This window comes from Castor canadensis, chromosome 8 (genome assembly GCF_047511655.1).
Source record: "Castor canadensis chromosome 8, mCasCan1.hap1v2, whole genome shotgun sequence".
In the NCBI taxonomy this organism is placed as follows: domain Eukaryota; kingdom Metazoa; phylum Chordata; class Mammalia; order Rodentia; family Castoridae; genus Castor; species Castor canadensis.
The window spans coordinates 110,570,718-110,585,952 of record NC_133393.1 but is presented as its reverse complement, the minus strand read 5'-3'; the positions used below and the strand labels follow the sequence as shown (position 1 = coordinate 110,585,952).

Below are 15,235 nucleotides of genomic sequence, written 5' to 3'. Positions count from 1 at the left end.
GGGACAGATTTTTTTATTGATAAGATGCATTCATATTTTGTGCTTTGATGTTAAAAGCAAGTAATCCACTTTTTGTGTTTTGAGTTAATAAGAAATTATGACCATTATGTAATATTTTACTGTGTGTACATATAACAATGAATTATCACATCTCCTGTGGAAGGGCATCCTCTCCCACACTTGATTTTACCAGGTTTTCAACTTTTGCTGGTCAAATGAATATGAAATAACATTTCACTGTGGTCTTCACCAGCATTTCCTTGATCAATAATGATTTGCAGTATTTCTTTCTTTCTTTTTTTTTTTTGGTGAGACCAGGATTGGAATACTTCTTTATATATTAATTAACCAAATGTGTTTCCTCTTCTTCCATTTTTCTTTTTGGGTGTTTATACTTTCCTTGGTAACTTTTTATTGCATCTTGAATTAGTAAGGTATGTTGCAATTACTAAAATCCTCACCATCCTTCATATTAAGCATCAGTTACAATGTTCAACATTTCTTTTGACATGTGACATCTTATGTAGGCAAACAATAGGATTAGAATACATTCATCAAATTCTTCTAAAAGATCCATTTAATCACTCCAAATAATGTACCAATCTTTCCTCTCCAGAAGTTTGTGATCTAGAAGTCTAAGGTTTCCATTTTAAATGCATACAATAAAAGTCTACTTACTTTCTTTTATCCTTCCAGTTTGTCATCTGTGACAAATTGCTCACTCAGAATCCTTCAGCTATTCTCTGTTCTCTTTTTCAGTGCCTGATAAGGTCCAAGGAGTCAGTGTAAGCAACTCTGCCAGGAGTGACTATTTGAAGGTGTCCTGGGTACATGCCACTGGAGACTTTGATCACTATGAAGTCACCATTAAAAACAAAAACAACTTCATTCAAACCAAAAGCATTCCCAAGTCAGAAAACGAGTGTGTATTTGTTCAGCTAGTCCCTGGACGGTTGTATAGTGTCACTGTTAGTACAAAAAGTGGACAGTATGAAGCCAGTGAACAAGGGAATGGAAGAACAAGTAAGTGGAATGATTGTAAAACTTGGTGATTTTAAAAAATCTTATTGGCATATAATAATAGTTGTACAGTGGAATACATTGTGCTTACAATATATCTTATCCCTTCCATCGTTCTCCCTCTTCCCGTCTTCCCCCTTTCTTAGAACAATTTCAGCTGGTTTCATTCTTACATTTTCATATATGAATACAAAATATATCCCCCATATTTGCCCTCATTCACCCTTTCCTTATGCCCATCCCCCTCCCACTAGTACTCACCCCCAGAGAAGACCTATGCTACCCTACTGCCCTTCAGTTTTTTAAAGTGTATATTGATAGTCCAAAGGGGTTTCTCCTTGGTACCTCAGGCCCATATATATCATTAATCTCCGTTACTCCTTCCCTATCACAATGCTTCCCTAATATCTAACAGTTTTTAGTACATTATTTTATATTCATATATAGATGGGCTGTTTCAATATTTTTTGTTCTTTAGCATTTTGTTTCCCTCTACCACCTCCCATAGTCCTCTAAGACAGACTCACTAGTACAATTTTGTTCTCTCTCACAATATATACAAACAGATGCATATACGGTATATGTATGCATCTATGTATACATTTAACTTACAGGTTTACTTTCCACATTTGAGGAAAAACATGTGACCTTTGAGTTTTTGAGCCTGGCTTACTTGGGTTAGCATAATACCCTCTAGTTCCATCCATTTATCTGCAAACAACATAATTTCATTCTTCTTTATAGCTGAATAAAACTCTATTATACACACACACACACACACACACACACGTGTGTGTGTGTGTGTATCACATTTTCTTAATCCATCCATCAGTTGTGGGGCATCTGGTCTGTTTCCAAAGCTTGGCTATTGTAAATAATGCTGTAATAAACATGGGTGTGCAAGTGGCTCTATCATATCCTGGAACACATTCAACTGGATCTATGCCCAGGAATGATATCAGTGGATCATATGGTAATTCTGTTTTTAGGTTTTTGAGGGATCTCCATATTGCTTTCCATAGTGGCTGCACCTATTTACATTTCCACTCACAATGTAGAACTGTTCCTTTTCCCTCACATCCTCACCAGCATTAATTGTTTGTGTTATTGAACTTGGTGGTGATTGGACATGATGGTCACTGAGAAAATAATTTATCTGAAGCTTGACTTTTCTCTATTTACTGATTAGTAAATTACATTCCCAGTAAATCTCACTTGGATCTAACCTCGCTCAGACAAGTCATGGCTTATAATTACAGAATATTTATTGGTAGATAAAAGCAAGCATAGTGAGGGAGAAAGAAGGTCAAATATTCCATTTTTCTTCCTTGTCTTCCTGCATTCAGGCATTAAAATTCTAGACTTCTTGTTTTATCTTATGATTGAGATCATAACTCATTTTATAATTATTTTCTACCAACATGTAGCATATAAGATTTATGTCAGGAAAAAAATCACAATTTTAATAGTTGCTTCCAATTTTTCTTATTTAATTATGCATGAAGTAACTCAAGTGGTTTATTTGGAGAAGAGAGACGTTTGCCAATTCCTTGAATGTGATTCATAAATTATTGTGTAAGTAAACCTGATCAGTCTCTTTCCTGAAGTGTTTTCTCATTTTTTTCCCTAGTCCCAGAGTCTGTGAAGGACTTAACACTGAGGAACAGGACCACTGAGGACCTCCATGTGACTTGGTTACGAGCTGATGGAGATGTTGACCAGTATGAGATCCAGCTGCTCTTCAATGACATGAAAGTATTTCCTCCTTTTCATCTTGTAAATACTGCAACCGAGTATTGGTTTACCTCCCTAACACCAGGGCGCCAGTACAAAATTCTTGTATTGACCATCAGTGGAGATGTACAGCAGTCAGCCTTCATTGAAGGCTTAACGGGTAATTTGAAATATTGTTCTTGAACCTTAGTACATACAGGGGTGTATTTAACATATTAGGTAGCCCATGTATTTCTATTAAGATTTGGAAGAGTAAAAGAGAGATGGCAAGAGGGAAAAAGTTATCTTGATAGTGACAGTAACCTTATCCAAGTAGAATCAACAAAAATGAAATACATTATCGAGGAGCTAAGAGGGCTTTGAGAGAAGTAATATTGAATTAATGTGCTTAGCTGGTGCTTGTGAGACATGCAGATTATATTATATATTTATGTATTTTAATAAATAACTCTCCTATGGGGTTTTCCATTTTTGGGTGCTTTAAGAGTGTTGCTGTACTAGTTGATATTTATTGACAGTTTGCCATGAACCAGACTCACAGTAAAGCATTTTATGTCTGTATTTTGATCAGTTTTCACAACTGTATGGACTGGTTACTATTTCATTATTGTCATTTTTCTTATGGGGAAAAAAAATGCATAGAGGTTAAATAATTTGCCTGTCATCACACGGCTAGTAATGAGAAAACCAAGACTTGGACCAAGGCAATCTAATTAGCCCTTGCTATGCTGGCAATCTTTATTTCCACTCATTGACCTTGACCTTCCTTTAAACATTCCCTCATCAACTTTAGTTCATGTAGAAAAGTCAAGGAAAAAAAGGCAAATTGATTCTTTTTTCGTGTGTACTGTTTCAGTAGATGACAAAACCTAAAAAAGCATGACTTTTTTTTTTTTTTTGGTGGTGCTGGGGATCAAACCCAAGTCCTTGTGCATGCAAGGCAAGTGCTTGCCACTGAACTATACCCCCAACCCTGCATGAAAACTTTGGTTGAAAATTTTCACAGTTCATTCTCTAAGTGATTGCCTTTAAATTTATTTTCTTTTTCAGTTCCTAGTGCTGTCAAAAATATTCACATTTTTCCCAATGGAGCAACAGATAGTCTGACGGTGAGCTGGACCCCAGGTGGTGGAGATGTTGACTCCTATGTGGTGTCAGCGTTCAGGCAGAATCAGAAGGTTGAGTCTCAGACTATTCCCAAACACATCTCTGAGCACACGCTCCACAGACTGGAGGCCGGGGAACAGTATCAGATCACTATTGCTTCTGTCAGTGGGTCCCTGAGAAACCAGATAAATGCAGTTGGGAGAACAGGTAAGCACCCACCTGGAGAAGGGTCAAATTATAGAGTGTTCTATAATTCTCCATAATAGAGCAGAGAACGGACTTAGCTATTCACAAATCAAAAAAAATCTAAATTTAAAACCACCTAAGCCTTGTATGCACATATGAATAATAAAAGAAAAATGAAAAAAAAATAAAATAAAATAAAACCACCTAAGTTTGTACACTTTACTGTGGTATTGAGACCCTTTCTTATTTTTAATTTACATTTTTCACTTTTAGTAGAGATTTTCAAAACAAATGAAAGGTAACTGGAAACCAAAACGTTTGAATATTTATACTCGCTAAAAGACATTAAAAATTTTAATTTTAATAAGAAGACCTCATAACTATGCATCTTTCAAAATTTCACCCTTTTCTCAAAATTCTTTTAAGAAAAAAATACACTTGTACCATTGACTTTATCTGTTAGCTAAATAACACATATCAAAGGAATAAATACTGCATCTATTTATTTAATATCATTATTACTATATTAGTTTTTAAACAAAAATAAGTGCCTGCAATATATCAGGCATTTAAAATGATAGCTATCAAACTACAAGATAGAGATCACTGTCTCCATCTTGAGATGAGAAAAGTAAGGCTCTGAACATTTATGATACGTTACCAAGGATACATGTAAATGAGACCTAGAACTATAATTCAAATCTAGGTCCATTTGTCTCTAAACCTCATATTGTCTCTACTGTGATATACTCTATAGATGTTACCCATTCTCATAACCACTTATTTAATTGTGGGGCCTGGGCCTTCTATGCTGTGTCCTACTCTGTTTCATACCTTCGGCTATACTATACACCTGTGACCTTATGTCAAGCACTGTGTTAAAAAGCAGGAATTCAGTAGCAAGATAGAGTCACTGACCTCAACCACCTTATAATCTAGTGAAGAAGCAAATAGGCAACTACTGTATAAACTGGTAAATGCAAAATAAAAGTAATTATGGAATATTGTAGGAGCAAACAGAAGAGTCAGAGAAAACTTCCAGGGGGAAATAATATTTAAATAGAGACTTAGAAGTCTTCCAGGTGAGGTATATAAGTAGACTTGGTTCCAGAAGAGAAAGCAAAGGCCTGGAGATAGGAGAAAGCACATCACAATTAAGAATCTATGTGCTACTTAGTATGCTAAAGTAAAATGTGAGCCGTGTAGTCAAGTATGACATGACCAAGTCATGACGATCCTTGTGTGCCTGCTAAAGCATTTTAGAATTTCAGAGAACCACTGGAGTACCCTTAGCATGGGAGTGTTGTGAGAAAATGCTAGGTATGATTGGAGTTTGAAACAGTGAAAGTAATGAAGCAAGAGGACTGGTCAAGAAAGAGGCTGTTTTAATAAGGTAGACATGAGATACTGTTGTCCTAAGATGGTGACAGGAGACAAGGAAAAAGGACACAGAAATTTTATGATTTATGTGATTATATGTAGGAGGGTGACTTGGACCAAGAGATAGAAACAAAGGATGGTAAGAGAGTTGAAGGAAGGAGCTGAGTGTGATGGCACATGTCTGTTATCCCAGCATTCAGAAAGCTGAGGTAGGAGGATTGAGGGTCCAAGGCCATCCTGTGTCCATAGCAAACCTAAGAGGTGGGGGGGGAGGAAAAGGAGGGGGGAGATAGAGGGAAAGAAGGAGAGAGGGAGAGAAAGAGAGGAAAGGAAGGAAGGAAGGGAGTTGGGGGAAGAAAATGAGGAATACAAGTTGAACTTCTTAAGTGTTAGGTGTCTGTAAAACATCCAGAGAGAGATGCAATTTGCAAAACCAGGAGAGAGATCTCAACTGAAAGTTTAATTTGGGCATCATCCATATAGGTGAGAACCAAATCATGGGCATGCATTAAATCTCTAAAGAAATTATGTAGAATGAGAAAAGAAATCTAGAGCAGACAGTATTATTAACTAATAATATTATTTTGCCCTTCACATCAGGAGCAATAGTACAAATATTATTATATACATTGCTCACATCAAGCTTGGAAGCTTTGACTTGAGTTAATGTCACTAATAAAAGTCTAAACAAAATCCACAGTTCAGTCGTCCAAACTATTAATTGCATGTAAGTTTACTCAGCATCCTTATAGTTTCTCGATACACAGTTAGGCATCATTCTGCATAATTTCAGGGTCACTTTCACATAGCATTTCTGTCTGTTTAATTTTAAGACCCTGTCTACATTCAGAGAAGAAAACCAAAGTAGTTATTCAGATTATTCAAGTCTAGAAATACTTGCTTCTCTTGGCTCCATAAGGACACATAGAAACTGTCAACAAATAAAGCAGGGATAATGTCTTTTACCAGCAGTTGATTTAAATCAACTGTACCCTAAGTGATGTAACCTCAATTTTCTTGCTTCCCTTGTTTCTTTGTAGTTCCAGCATCTGTCCAAGGAATAATGGCAGACAATGCATACAGCAGTCATTCCTTAATAGTAAGTTGGCAAAAAGCTGTTGGTGTGGCAGAACGATATGATATCCTGCTTCTAAATGAAAATGGGATTCTTCTAAGCAACACATCAGAGCCAGCCACTGCTAAGCAGCACAAATTTGAAGATCTAACACCCGGCAAGAAATACAAGATGCAGATCCTAACCATCAGTGGTGGCCTCTTTAGCAAGGAAGCCCAAACTGAAGGTCGAACAGGTAATTATCACAAATTAATGTTTTGTATCAGGTATCTCCTTGTCTGCTACTATATGATAACCATAAAGTGAGAGAGATGAAGCAGTACTAGGAGAGGATGATTCTTTCTTCTCACAAAAGCAACATTAACACTGACTTAACACTTCTATGTCCATCAGCCACACAGGCTTTAGCCTCCCATACACCAATTTGGATTTTTCATTAAAACTGGCACTATTAGTTTGCTATTGCTGCAACAACAAATTGCCACTTTACTGCAACAAGTATAGTGGCTTGAAACAACAAAAATGTATTATTGTATAGTTCTGGAAGTTAGAATCTAAAAATGAGACTAAAGTCAAGATATCAGGTATCAACAAGGCTGCATATTTTCTAAAGACTTTAGGGGGAGAATCCATTCCTTGACTTTTTCAGCTTCTAGAGACTACTCACATTCCTTGGCTCATGGCCTTTTTCAGCAATGGTATCACTCCAATCTCTACATCTGTATTCACATTCTTTCTCTGCTCTCCTGCCTCCCTATTCCATTTTTAAAGGACTCCTGTGCCAGGACTGAAAATGGGTACCACAGAGAAGTGTCCCAGTTCCCTGGCACTGCCTTGCTCCATAGCCAGTTGTATGTGGGGCCACCCACCACTTGTCCAATGTGAATCCTGCTGACCAGGCCCTGGAGCTTCCCAAACACACCCTTCATACCTGTCTGGAGGCTATGTTGGGAGTAGCAAGAGATCAGGGATAAGAAAGGTCCACTGGAAAGGGCTATCTCAAGGTCTTCAGGGAGATTCATACCAGTGACAGTCTGTATGCACTACGTAGGAGGCTGCCATTTGTAGTCACTGGGAGTCAACACATTTTAAATGCAATGATTGTGTATTTTGGGCTTGAGTGCATCCACCCAGCTGTGTATCAGGGATGTGCCTAAGCTCAGTCTCACCCAAGCTCAATCTTATTCTCTTGTTTCTTGACTTTTCCAGTCCCAGCAGCTGTCACCAATCTGAGGATCACAGAAAACTCCACTAGACACCTATCCTTCAGTTGGACCACCTCAGTAGGGGAAATGAACTGGTATAACATTTTTCTGTACAATCCAGATAGAACTCTTCAGGACAGAGCTCAAGTTGACCCCCTAGTTCAGAGCTTCTCTTTCCAGAACTTGCTACAAGGCCGAATGTACAAAATGGTGATTGTAACTCACAGTGGGGAGCTGTCTAATGAGGCTTTCATATTTGGCAGAACAGGTAAGACCCCAACCCAAGCAGTAATGAATAACAAGGAAATTGTCACAATATTCACTGACTCTTCCTTGATTTGTTCTTAGTTCCCTATTCTATCCATGGTGTAGCTTTATATAAGTTTGTGACCATTAGGTTTTTTGACCCTAGTCATATCTTTGATTATATATGAAAAATTTGTGAACAGTTTTTTCACTGGCTTCAGTTCTTCTGTCTCTTCTATTCACCCACAAGCTATAAGAGAGGATTTAAGCCTATTGTGGCTCTATCAAGCTATGCCTTCAGCTTCCTTTAGGAAATAGATGGAGTAGATGGCAGATCCAGAGAAGAGCAACCACAAATTGTACAAACAGTAACTGCTGTGAATTGGTAGCTTAGCACTGGATAAAATGAAAACAAAGAACTCCAGGAAAATGAGAGAGAGACATCTCTCTGGGCGGTGGCTAAGCAACAGAATTTCCTCTTTTTCTACAAACTGAGTCCTGTTCAACTCTTTTTTTCTCATATGACAGTAGTTTTTGAGTGCTCTTATGTGCCAGGCACATGGCTCATTACTAGAATGACAATGAACTAGACAGACAAGGTCCCTGATCTCAGAGAAGACTATATTAGGGGAAAGGAAAGGGAGCCAAGGCACAGATTTTAAAGGTAGGTGACTTTGCTACACCTTAAATTCTATGAAGTGAACAATGTGTCCTAACAGTGACTTAGCAAGACAATACTTTAAACAGAGAAGGCATTTCAGTTGAGACCTGAAAGTAAAGGGTGTCCAGTGAAGAAAATAATCCAAGAACACCCAACAGAAGTTTCACACTGAAGACAATTAAAGGACTGGCAATAAGCTCGGACTACAAACAGAATTGCCTACATGTTACCTTTTCCTGGACAACATACCCTCTGTACATCTTTCCTTACCTGCTTATTAATATTTAAAGATCCCTCTGCCAAGCAGAGTAGCACACACTTATAATCCCCAAACTCAAAAGGTGGGAGGATGAAGAGTTGGAAGCCAGTCTGGGCTACATAGTGAGACCTCATCTCAAAAATAAATAAATTTCCCCAATAAGCAACAATAATTTTCAAAGAAAATAACAAAGCTTAAATACCCATGAAGCAAGTAGCAGGGGGAGTAATTTATACAATGGTAGGCATGACTATTAATATCTTCTTCTTCTTCTTTTCTTTGGTTATTTTTGAGATAAAGTCTCTCACTTTATGCCCAGGCTGGTGTGGACCATGATGCTCCTATTTATGCTGCCTTTCTAGCTAGGATGACAGGTGTGTACCACCACACCCAGCTTTTTATCTGTTGAGATGGAGTCTCACAAACTTTTTGCCTAGTCTGGACTCAAACTGTAATTCTCCTGATTGCCTCCCCAGTAGCTGGGGTGACAGGCATGAGTCATTGATATCTAGCTAACATCTTTTTCTAAATGAGTTTGTGCCAATACAGATTTTGATAAGAAAGAGGATGAAATAACTGAAAACCTAAAGGCAGATGGAAGAGACCCAGAGAGGGTTGTGATGAGATATTGGTTGCCAGAGAGATGGGTCAAACCAGGTTCTGGAGCCATTTATGAATATTTTGTGGGTCTTTTATGAGCTAAGTAACAAGCTATTGCTTAGTATTAATCACTTATGAAGATTTCATTTTATCTGGGTGCATGGGGCCAACATATAGAATTACCACCTGTTCTACTTTGTTTTAATTTGCACCACATTGCTAGCCTACATGCCCCTGATGAAAGTGATCTGAAATGTAAACAAGAGCTGATTCCACAATTCCCATTACTCACCTGTATGCTCAGCATAGCTCATAGTCTCTCCTGTGAGCCAAAATGCCTTTACTTCTTTTGCTTTCAGTAAGAGTTTTTCTTCTGTTTAAGTCCCAGGTGCTGTGACTCATCTCAAGGGATCAAATCGGAACATGACCGATAGCCTTTGGTTCAGCTGGAGTCCAGCCTCTGGGGACTTTGACTTTTATGAGCTGATACTCTACAATCCCAATGGCACAAAGAAGGAAAACTGGAAAGACAAGGACCTGACGGAATGGCGTTTTCATGGCCTCATCCCTGGAAGGAAATACATGCTCTGTGTGGTAACTCACAGTGGAGATCTCAGCAATAAGGTCACAGGAGAGGGTAGAACAGGTAACAAGCCACCACCAATAGCCAAGCATTGGTGGGAAGAAGCTTCTAAGGATGCATTTTAATTATTATTTTAATGATAAGAAGTAAAATCAATAATGATGTGTCATGTACTAGACCCCAAACTTGAAAAAGTCCTATAGTCCATTGGATAAAGGATGCATACTTTGGTGAAAAAGAGCTAAGTCCTTAGTTTAGCTGCCCTTTATCTATATGAAGCCATGTAGCTCATTGAGAATTCCTCAGCCTCAGTTTTTATATCCACAAAATGAAGACAATGATATATATCATCATTGTATTGCTTCCTAAATATTTTTGTGTTTGGGGCAGACATAGATAATATCTGCATGTCACCCTACAATCAATCAATAAGACTAAAACTGGACATAATTGTCTATGAAGCCCAGCCCTGCTACCCTCAAATCTGATGGAATCAATATACCTTCATGCACTTGTCACCCATTCAGGGCACATTCATGCTTTATAACAGCCTGGTGAGGAAATTCTGATTATGAATATTAAAGGAAAGGTGCATAAAATGCTAGAGAAAAGTGCTTTATTCATTGTAAATACTGTAAATGAAAGCTCCTACTGCATTATCATATTATCTCTTCCTACGAAGTACATTAAAAGTAGATCTGAAGGTGCATGGTGATCTTATTTGCATATGTTATGGCACAGATGTGATGATGTGATTTTTCACTTTCTCCTGCATATAGCTCCAAGTCCTCCCAGTCTTTTGTCATTTGCCGATGTCGCAAACACATCCTTGGCCATCACCTGGAAGGGACCCCCAGACTGGACAGACTACAATGACTTTGAGTTACAATGGCTCCCCAGAGATGCACTTACTGTCTTCAACCCCTACAGCAACAGAAAATCAGAAGGACGCATTGTGTATGGTCTTCGTCCAGGGAGATCTTATCAATTCAGTGTTAAGACTGTTAGTGGCGATTCCTGGAAAACCTACAGCAAACCAATCTCTGGATCTGTGAGGACAAGTATGACCTGATTTGCTTCTCTTGAGTTTCAGTTGGAGGGAGAACTATTTGTTCAATATCTTATTCTAATAGGGCTTGTTTGAATCCACATTTTTTTTTGAGATTTGTTAGATTTAAATTCAGTCAGAAGTCTCCATAAAGTTCTTTTATTCAATATTCTCAACAATGGGCAATAAAATAATAATCTCTGCCCCCATAGAATTGGGGTGGAAGTACTATCACTGAACAGAAAATTATATTTTGGGAATATGATGAGGGAGGTAAATGACACTTTAAAAGTACATTTTAAGGGCTCTTGAGCTACAGATGCTGGTCTTAAGCCACGTTCCCGGAGCCTGCTCCTTCTCTTCCTTAGAGAGTGCACGTTTCTGTTTTTTGCTTTCCAATAAAACTTTGCTGCTGCTTCTCAAAAAAGAATATGTCATGTTAGGGGTATCTAAACCAATACAAGGGAACTTCCTGGAAGAAAAAACATCCAAATTTAAACAAAGGAGAGAGAGAAGAATTCCTCAGGTACAGGTGGGGGAAAAAAAAGTAGAGAATATTTCAGGTAGAGAGAATAAAACACTGCAAGACCAGGGAGAAGGGAAAAAATATACTAACATAGGAACAGAAAGAAGTTTAGTTGACCAGAGCAGGAAAGGCGAAAATACAGAGAATCAGATAATAAAATGTCATATGTTGTGGTATCAATTTTGAGCTTCATTCAAACCAAGTAGAGCCACTCAACATCAGCAGAGATAGCATAATCATATTTACACTTCATAGAAACAAGTTGATACCTAAAATCTATAGCTTCCAAAATCAGATCATATAGTTATTGGTTGTTGGTAAAATATGCAGTTAAAAATTGGAAATTTAAGCAGGAATCTTTCATTTATTCAACAAACATTAATGCAATGTCAAGTAACACACCTGTACTCCATATTGTATCTAAAGAACAGTTTTGAGCCAGGTAACTATGTGTGAAGAAGATTAAGAGTTTTAGTTTAAAACAAGTTCAGGATGAATTTTCAGTGACTTATTTTGTGCTGTGTGAATCGAATCTGTTAAACAGAACACCATGCCCAGGTCATTAAACACTTCAGCCCACTGCATCTTAATATTGGAGTCACTGAGAGAAACACAATGTAGTCAAGCACTGGATGGAATAAAGCTCTACTTACATAAAGAAGAGACAAAGCAAGGTCAAACACAGTAGTACACATTGGCTCCCCATGGCTAGCAGGTGTCTCCCAGCTGCTGATGCAGGGCAAATGACAAAGCACACCCTCTCAGGCTGTAGTAAAATTTCCCTGTCCCTTCTTTTTGGAGGACAGGTACAATATGATTTACATGCTTACATAGAACAAAAGAACACACGTTAAGCTTACAACAGAGAAAGATACTCCCACTCAAGGTGGTGAGTCCAACACAGGCCATGTGGGCTCTTGATTTCGTAAAGAAAATGTTCCAGCCCCATGATCTATTTTTATATAGCTAAGTGTATGTCCCAACAGCATCCCAGGTACTGAGTTTAAGAGCTGATACAGTGCTAGTAGAGTGGGGCTTACAGATCACATCTGCATGTTAGAATTTAAGAGAGGCATTTACCAAATTAGACATGCCTAAGAAGAGAACAAGTGGCTTGAAGAGGGACTCAATGCTATGTTTTATGAGGAGTATCTAACGACATTTCTATTTTTAGAATTGTTAGGATTGGCTTTGGCTGTGGGCAACTGAAAATCTAACACAACAGACTTAAACAAAATGCAAGTTTATAATTCTCATATAAACATTCAGATACTCAATTTCTTATGAATATGCTCCAACCTTGAATGAATAATTTGTAGTTCTTATCTTTACTTATTTATGCCTAGGTGTAGGGTGTTTTTGGTTGTTAGTGTTTTGGGTTTGTTTTGTTTTGCTTTGCTTTTTGGCATTTATCCTCTTTGGTGTTCTTTGAGCTTTCTGGATGTGTGGTTTGATGTCTGACATTAATTCATGTGAAATTCTCAATCATTAGTTTCAAAAAGAGCCTCTCTTTCTTCTCCTTCTGGTAATCCCATTATGTCTATGTTATCCATTTTGTATTTGTTCCACAGTTTTTAGGTATCCTTTTCTGGTTTGGGTTCTCTTTTTTTTTTTTCAACCTTGTTCTCTTTGCTTTTCAGCTTTAAGCTTTCTACGGACATATCCTCAAGTTCAGCTCAAAGACTCTTTCTCATCTGTGTCCAATCTACTAATGATCCTACTAAAGGCATTTTTCATTTCTGTTACAGTGTTTCATCTCTTTTTGCTTCTATTTTAGGATTTCCATCTCTCTACTTTACATCATCCATCTATTTTTGCATGTTTTCTGCTTTATCCATTAGAACCCTTATAATATTATCATTGTTGTTTTAAATATCTCATCTGATAATTCCAACATCCCTGCCATTTCTGACTCTGCTTCTGGATATTTCTTCAGTCTTTTCAAACTGTGGAGGATTTTTTGTTGTTTTGTCCATTAGGATAACTTACAATTTTTTTCTTGGAGCCAGACTTGAAGTTCTGGATGAAAGGAACTATATAGGTCTTTGGCAATGTGGTGGTAAGGTACAGGAGAGCATTTTGTAGCGAGTAGATCATTAGATCTCAGTCTTTTAGTGAGCTGGTGCCTCTGCACTATGAACTTCACAACTGCTTGTCATTCTTCTCATTCCTCCTCATTCCTCCACTTTGGTAGAGAGGCAGGCTAGAGTGGCTAGAGGTAGGTATTTTCCTTCCCCCAGGTCAGTCAGACCCTGACAAACCACAGTAGGTGAGACTCTGGTTTGTTTCTCCTGAGGACAGAACTTGCTATATAGCAGAGTGCTCTGGTCTGTTTCAGAATGGTTCTTTTTTTCCCTTCTCCTGCCAGAGAGCTTTTTCTCTGATATTTATTGTCAGAACCTAGTCAAACTCCCAGAACTAAAACATAAAAGTGTGGGGTCTCCCAAAGACTGGGTCTCCTGGAGTTTTTAACTCTCAGATTTGTCCACACTGAGCCTCTAGCAATTCTTCAATTACAGTTCAATTTTCCTCCTCAATACACATCCTTGTGGTACTTTTCAGCTCATAAGTCTCTCCCTTGGTAAGCGCAGCCTTTTTGTATTTTCCCCCTTCTGTGTCTGCAGTCAGGGGCTGGGGGCCAGTTGGCAGTGGTTGCCCCAGTGTCCTCACCTCTCTTATGAAACCCAGCTTTTTACTTGTCAGGACAGAGTGGTGACTTCGAAGCGCCTTCTACATGTAGAAGTAGAAACCAGAAGTACCCATTGCTTAGAGAATGGGAGTGTAACTTGAGTTCCAGAAGACAGGTAAGATTTAGAGGTGACAAAGGGAGAAAAGGAACTACAGGAAGAGATTGAAGCAAATTCCCATGTTATTCTTTCTAGAATTTGCAGATTATGAATTAGGCAGTGTTTTTAAAAGATTTTTCTCTGAGGCTAAAAAGAAAGTGTCATTGGATCTCAGCTGTGACTTAGTTTGAAGGTCATTCAATAGATTAAAAAGCTGTAAGTGTTTGAAAAGACATAATTATTGCTTCCCCAAGAGTCAATTCTTTCTGTAACCTGAAAAATCTTTGTGTCAGCTTTTTTTTTGAAAATCATCTCCTTCCAATCTTTCAACTTAGATGACATTTATATTCCTTCATATGCAATAAGAATTCATTCAGTGGCATACAGATGCTGGGTGATTCAAAGTTATGACTGTTTAGGACAAAAACATCCTATTACAAAGGATGTGTCAGGAGCAGGTTGTTATATTACAAATCAGAGCACTTGCTACTGTCATTGTAAGGGACCACTAGTCTACACATAGTTCCTATGAAATCATGTATGATTTGCATATGCAGGCACAGCGGGCTCCATGCTTACAAAAGAGGCCCTAAACTCAACTTAATTCTCTGTTAATGCCTTGATATTCTTAATTTTGAACAATGGGCTTCACATTTTCACTTGACATGGGACTCTGAAAATTATGTAGCCAGGTCTATATAAATAAATATATAGCATTAATTTGGGGAGGTAGAAGAAGTGGAGAAAAGAGGAAAGGATAACATTCATTTCGAGAAAATAAAAACTCCAAAATGAAAAGAGATAGGTTTTTCCTATTTG

General features: G+C 38.0%; 1 protein-coding gene across 3 annotated transcripts in view; it reads left to right on the top strand.

Annotated features, from left to right (window-relative positions):
- Ptprb (protein tyrosine phosphatase receptor type B) overlaps positions 1-15,235 on the top strand; it is a 125,644-nt gene that overhangs the window by 70,824 nt on the left and 39,585 nt on the right. For all 3 annotated transcript variants that reach the window (XR_012450907.1, XM_074083913.1, XM_074083914.1), the window contains 7 exons: positions 760-1,023; positions 2,651-2,914; positions 3,805-4,068; positions 6,468-6,737; positions 7,712-7,975; positions 9,856-10,119; positions 10,836-11,117. Coding sequence is in view for 2 of the 3 variants with exons in the window: in XM_074083913.1 (XP_073940014.1) it covers positions 760-1,023; positions 2,651-2,914; positions 3,805-4,068; positions 6,468-6,737; positions 7,712-7,975; positions 9,856-10,119; positions 10,836-11,117 (1,872 nt within the window). In the remaining variant the exon portion in view is untranslated. The remainder of the gene's footprint in view (positions 1-759; positions 1,024-2,650; positions 2,915-3,804; positions 4,069-6,467; positions 6,738-7,711; positions 7,976-9,855; positions 10,120-10,835; positions 11,118-15,235) is intronic.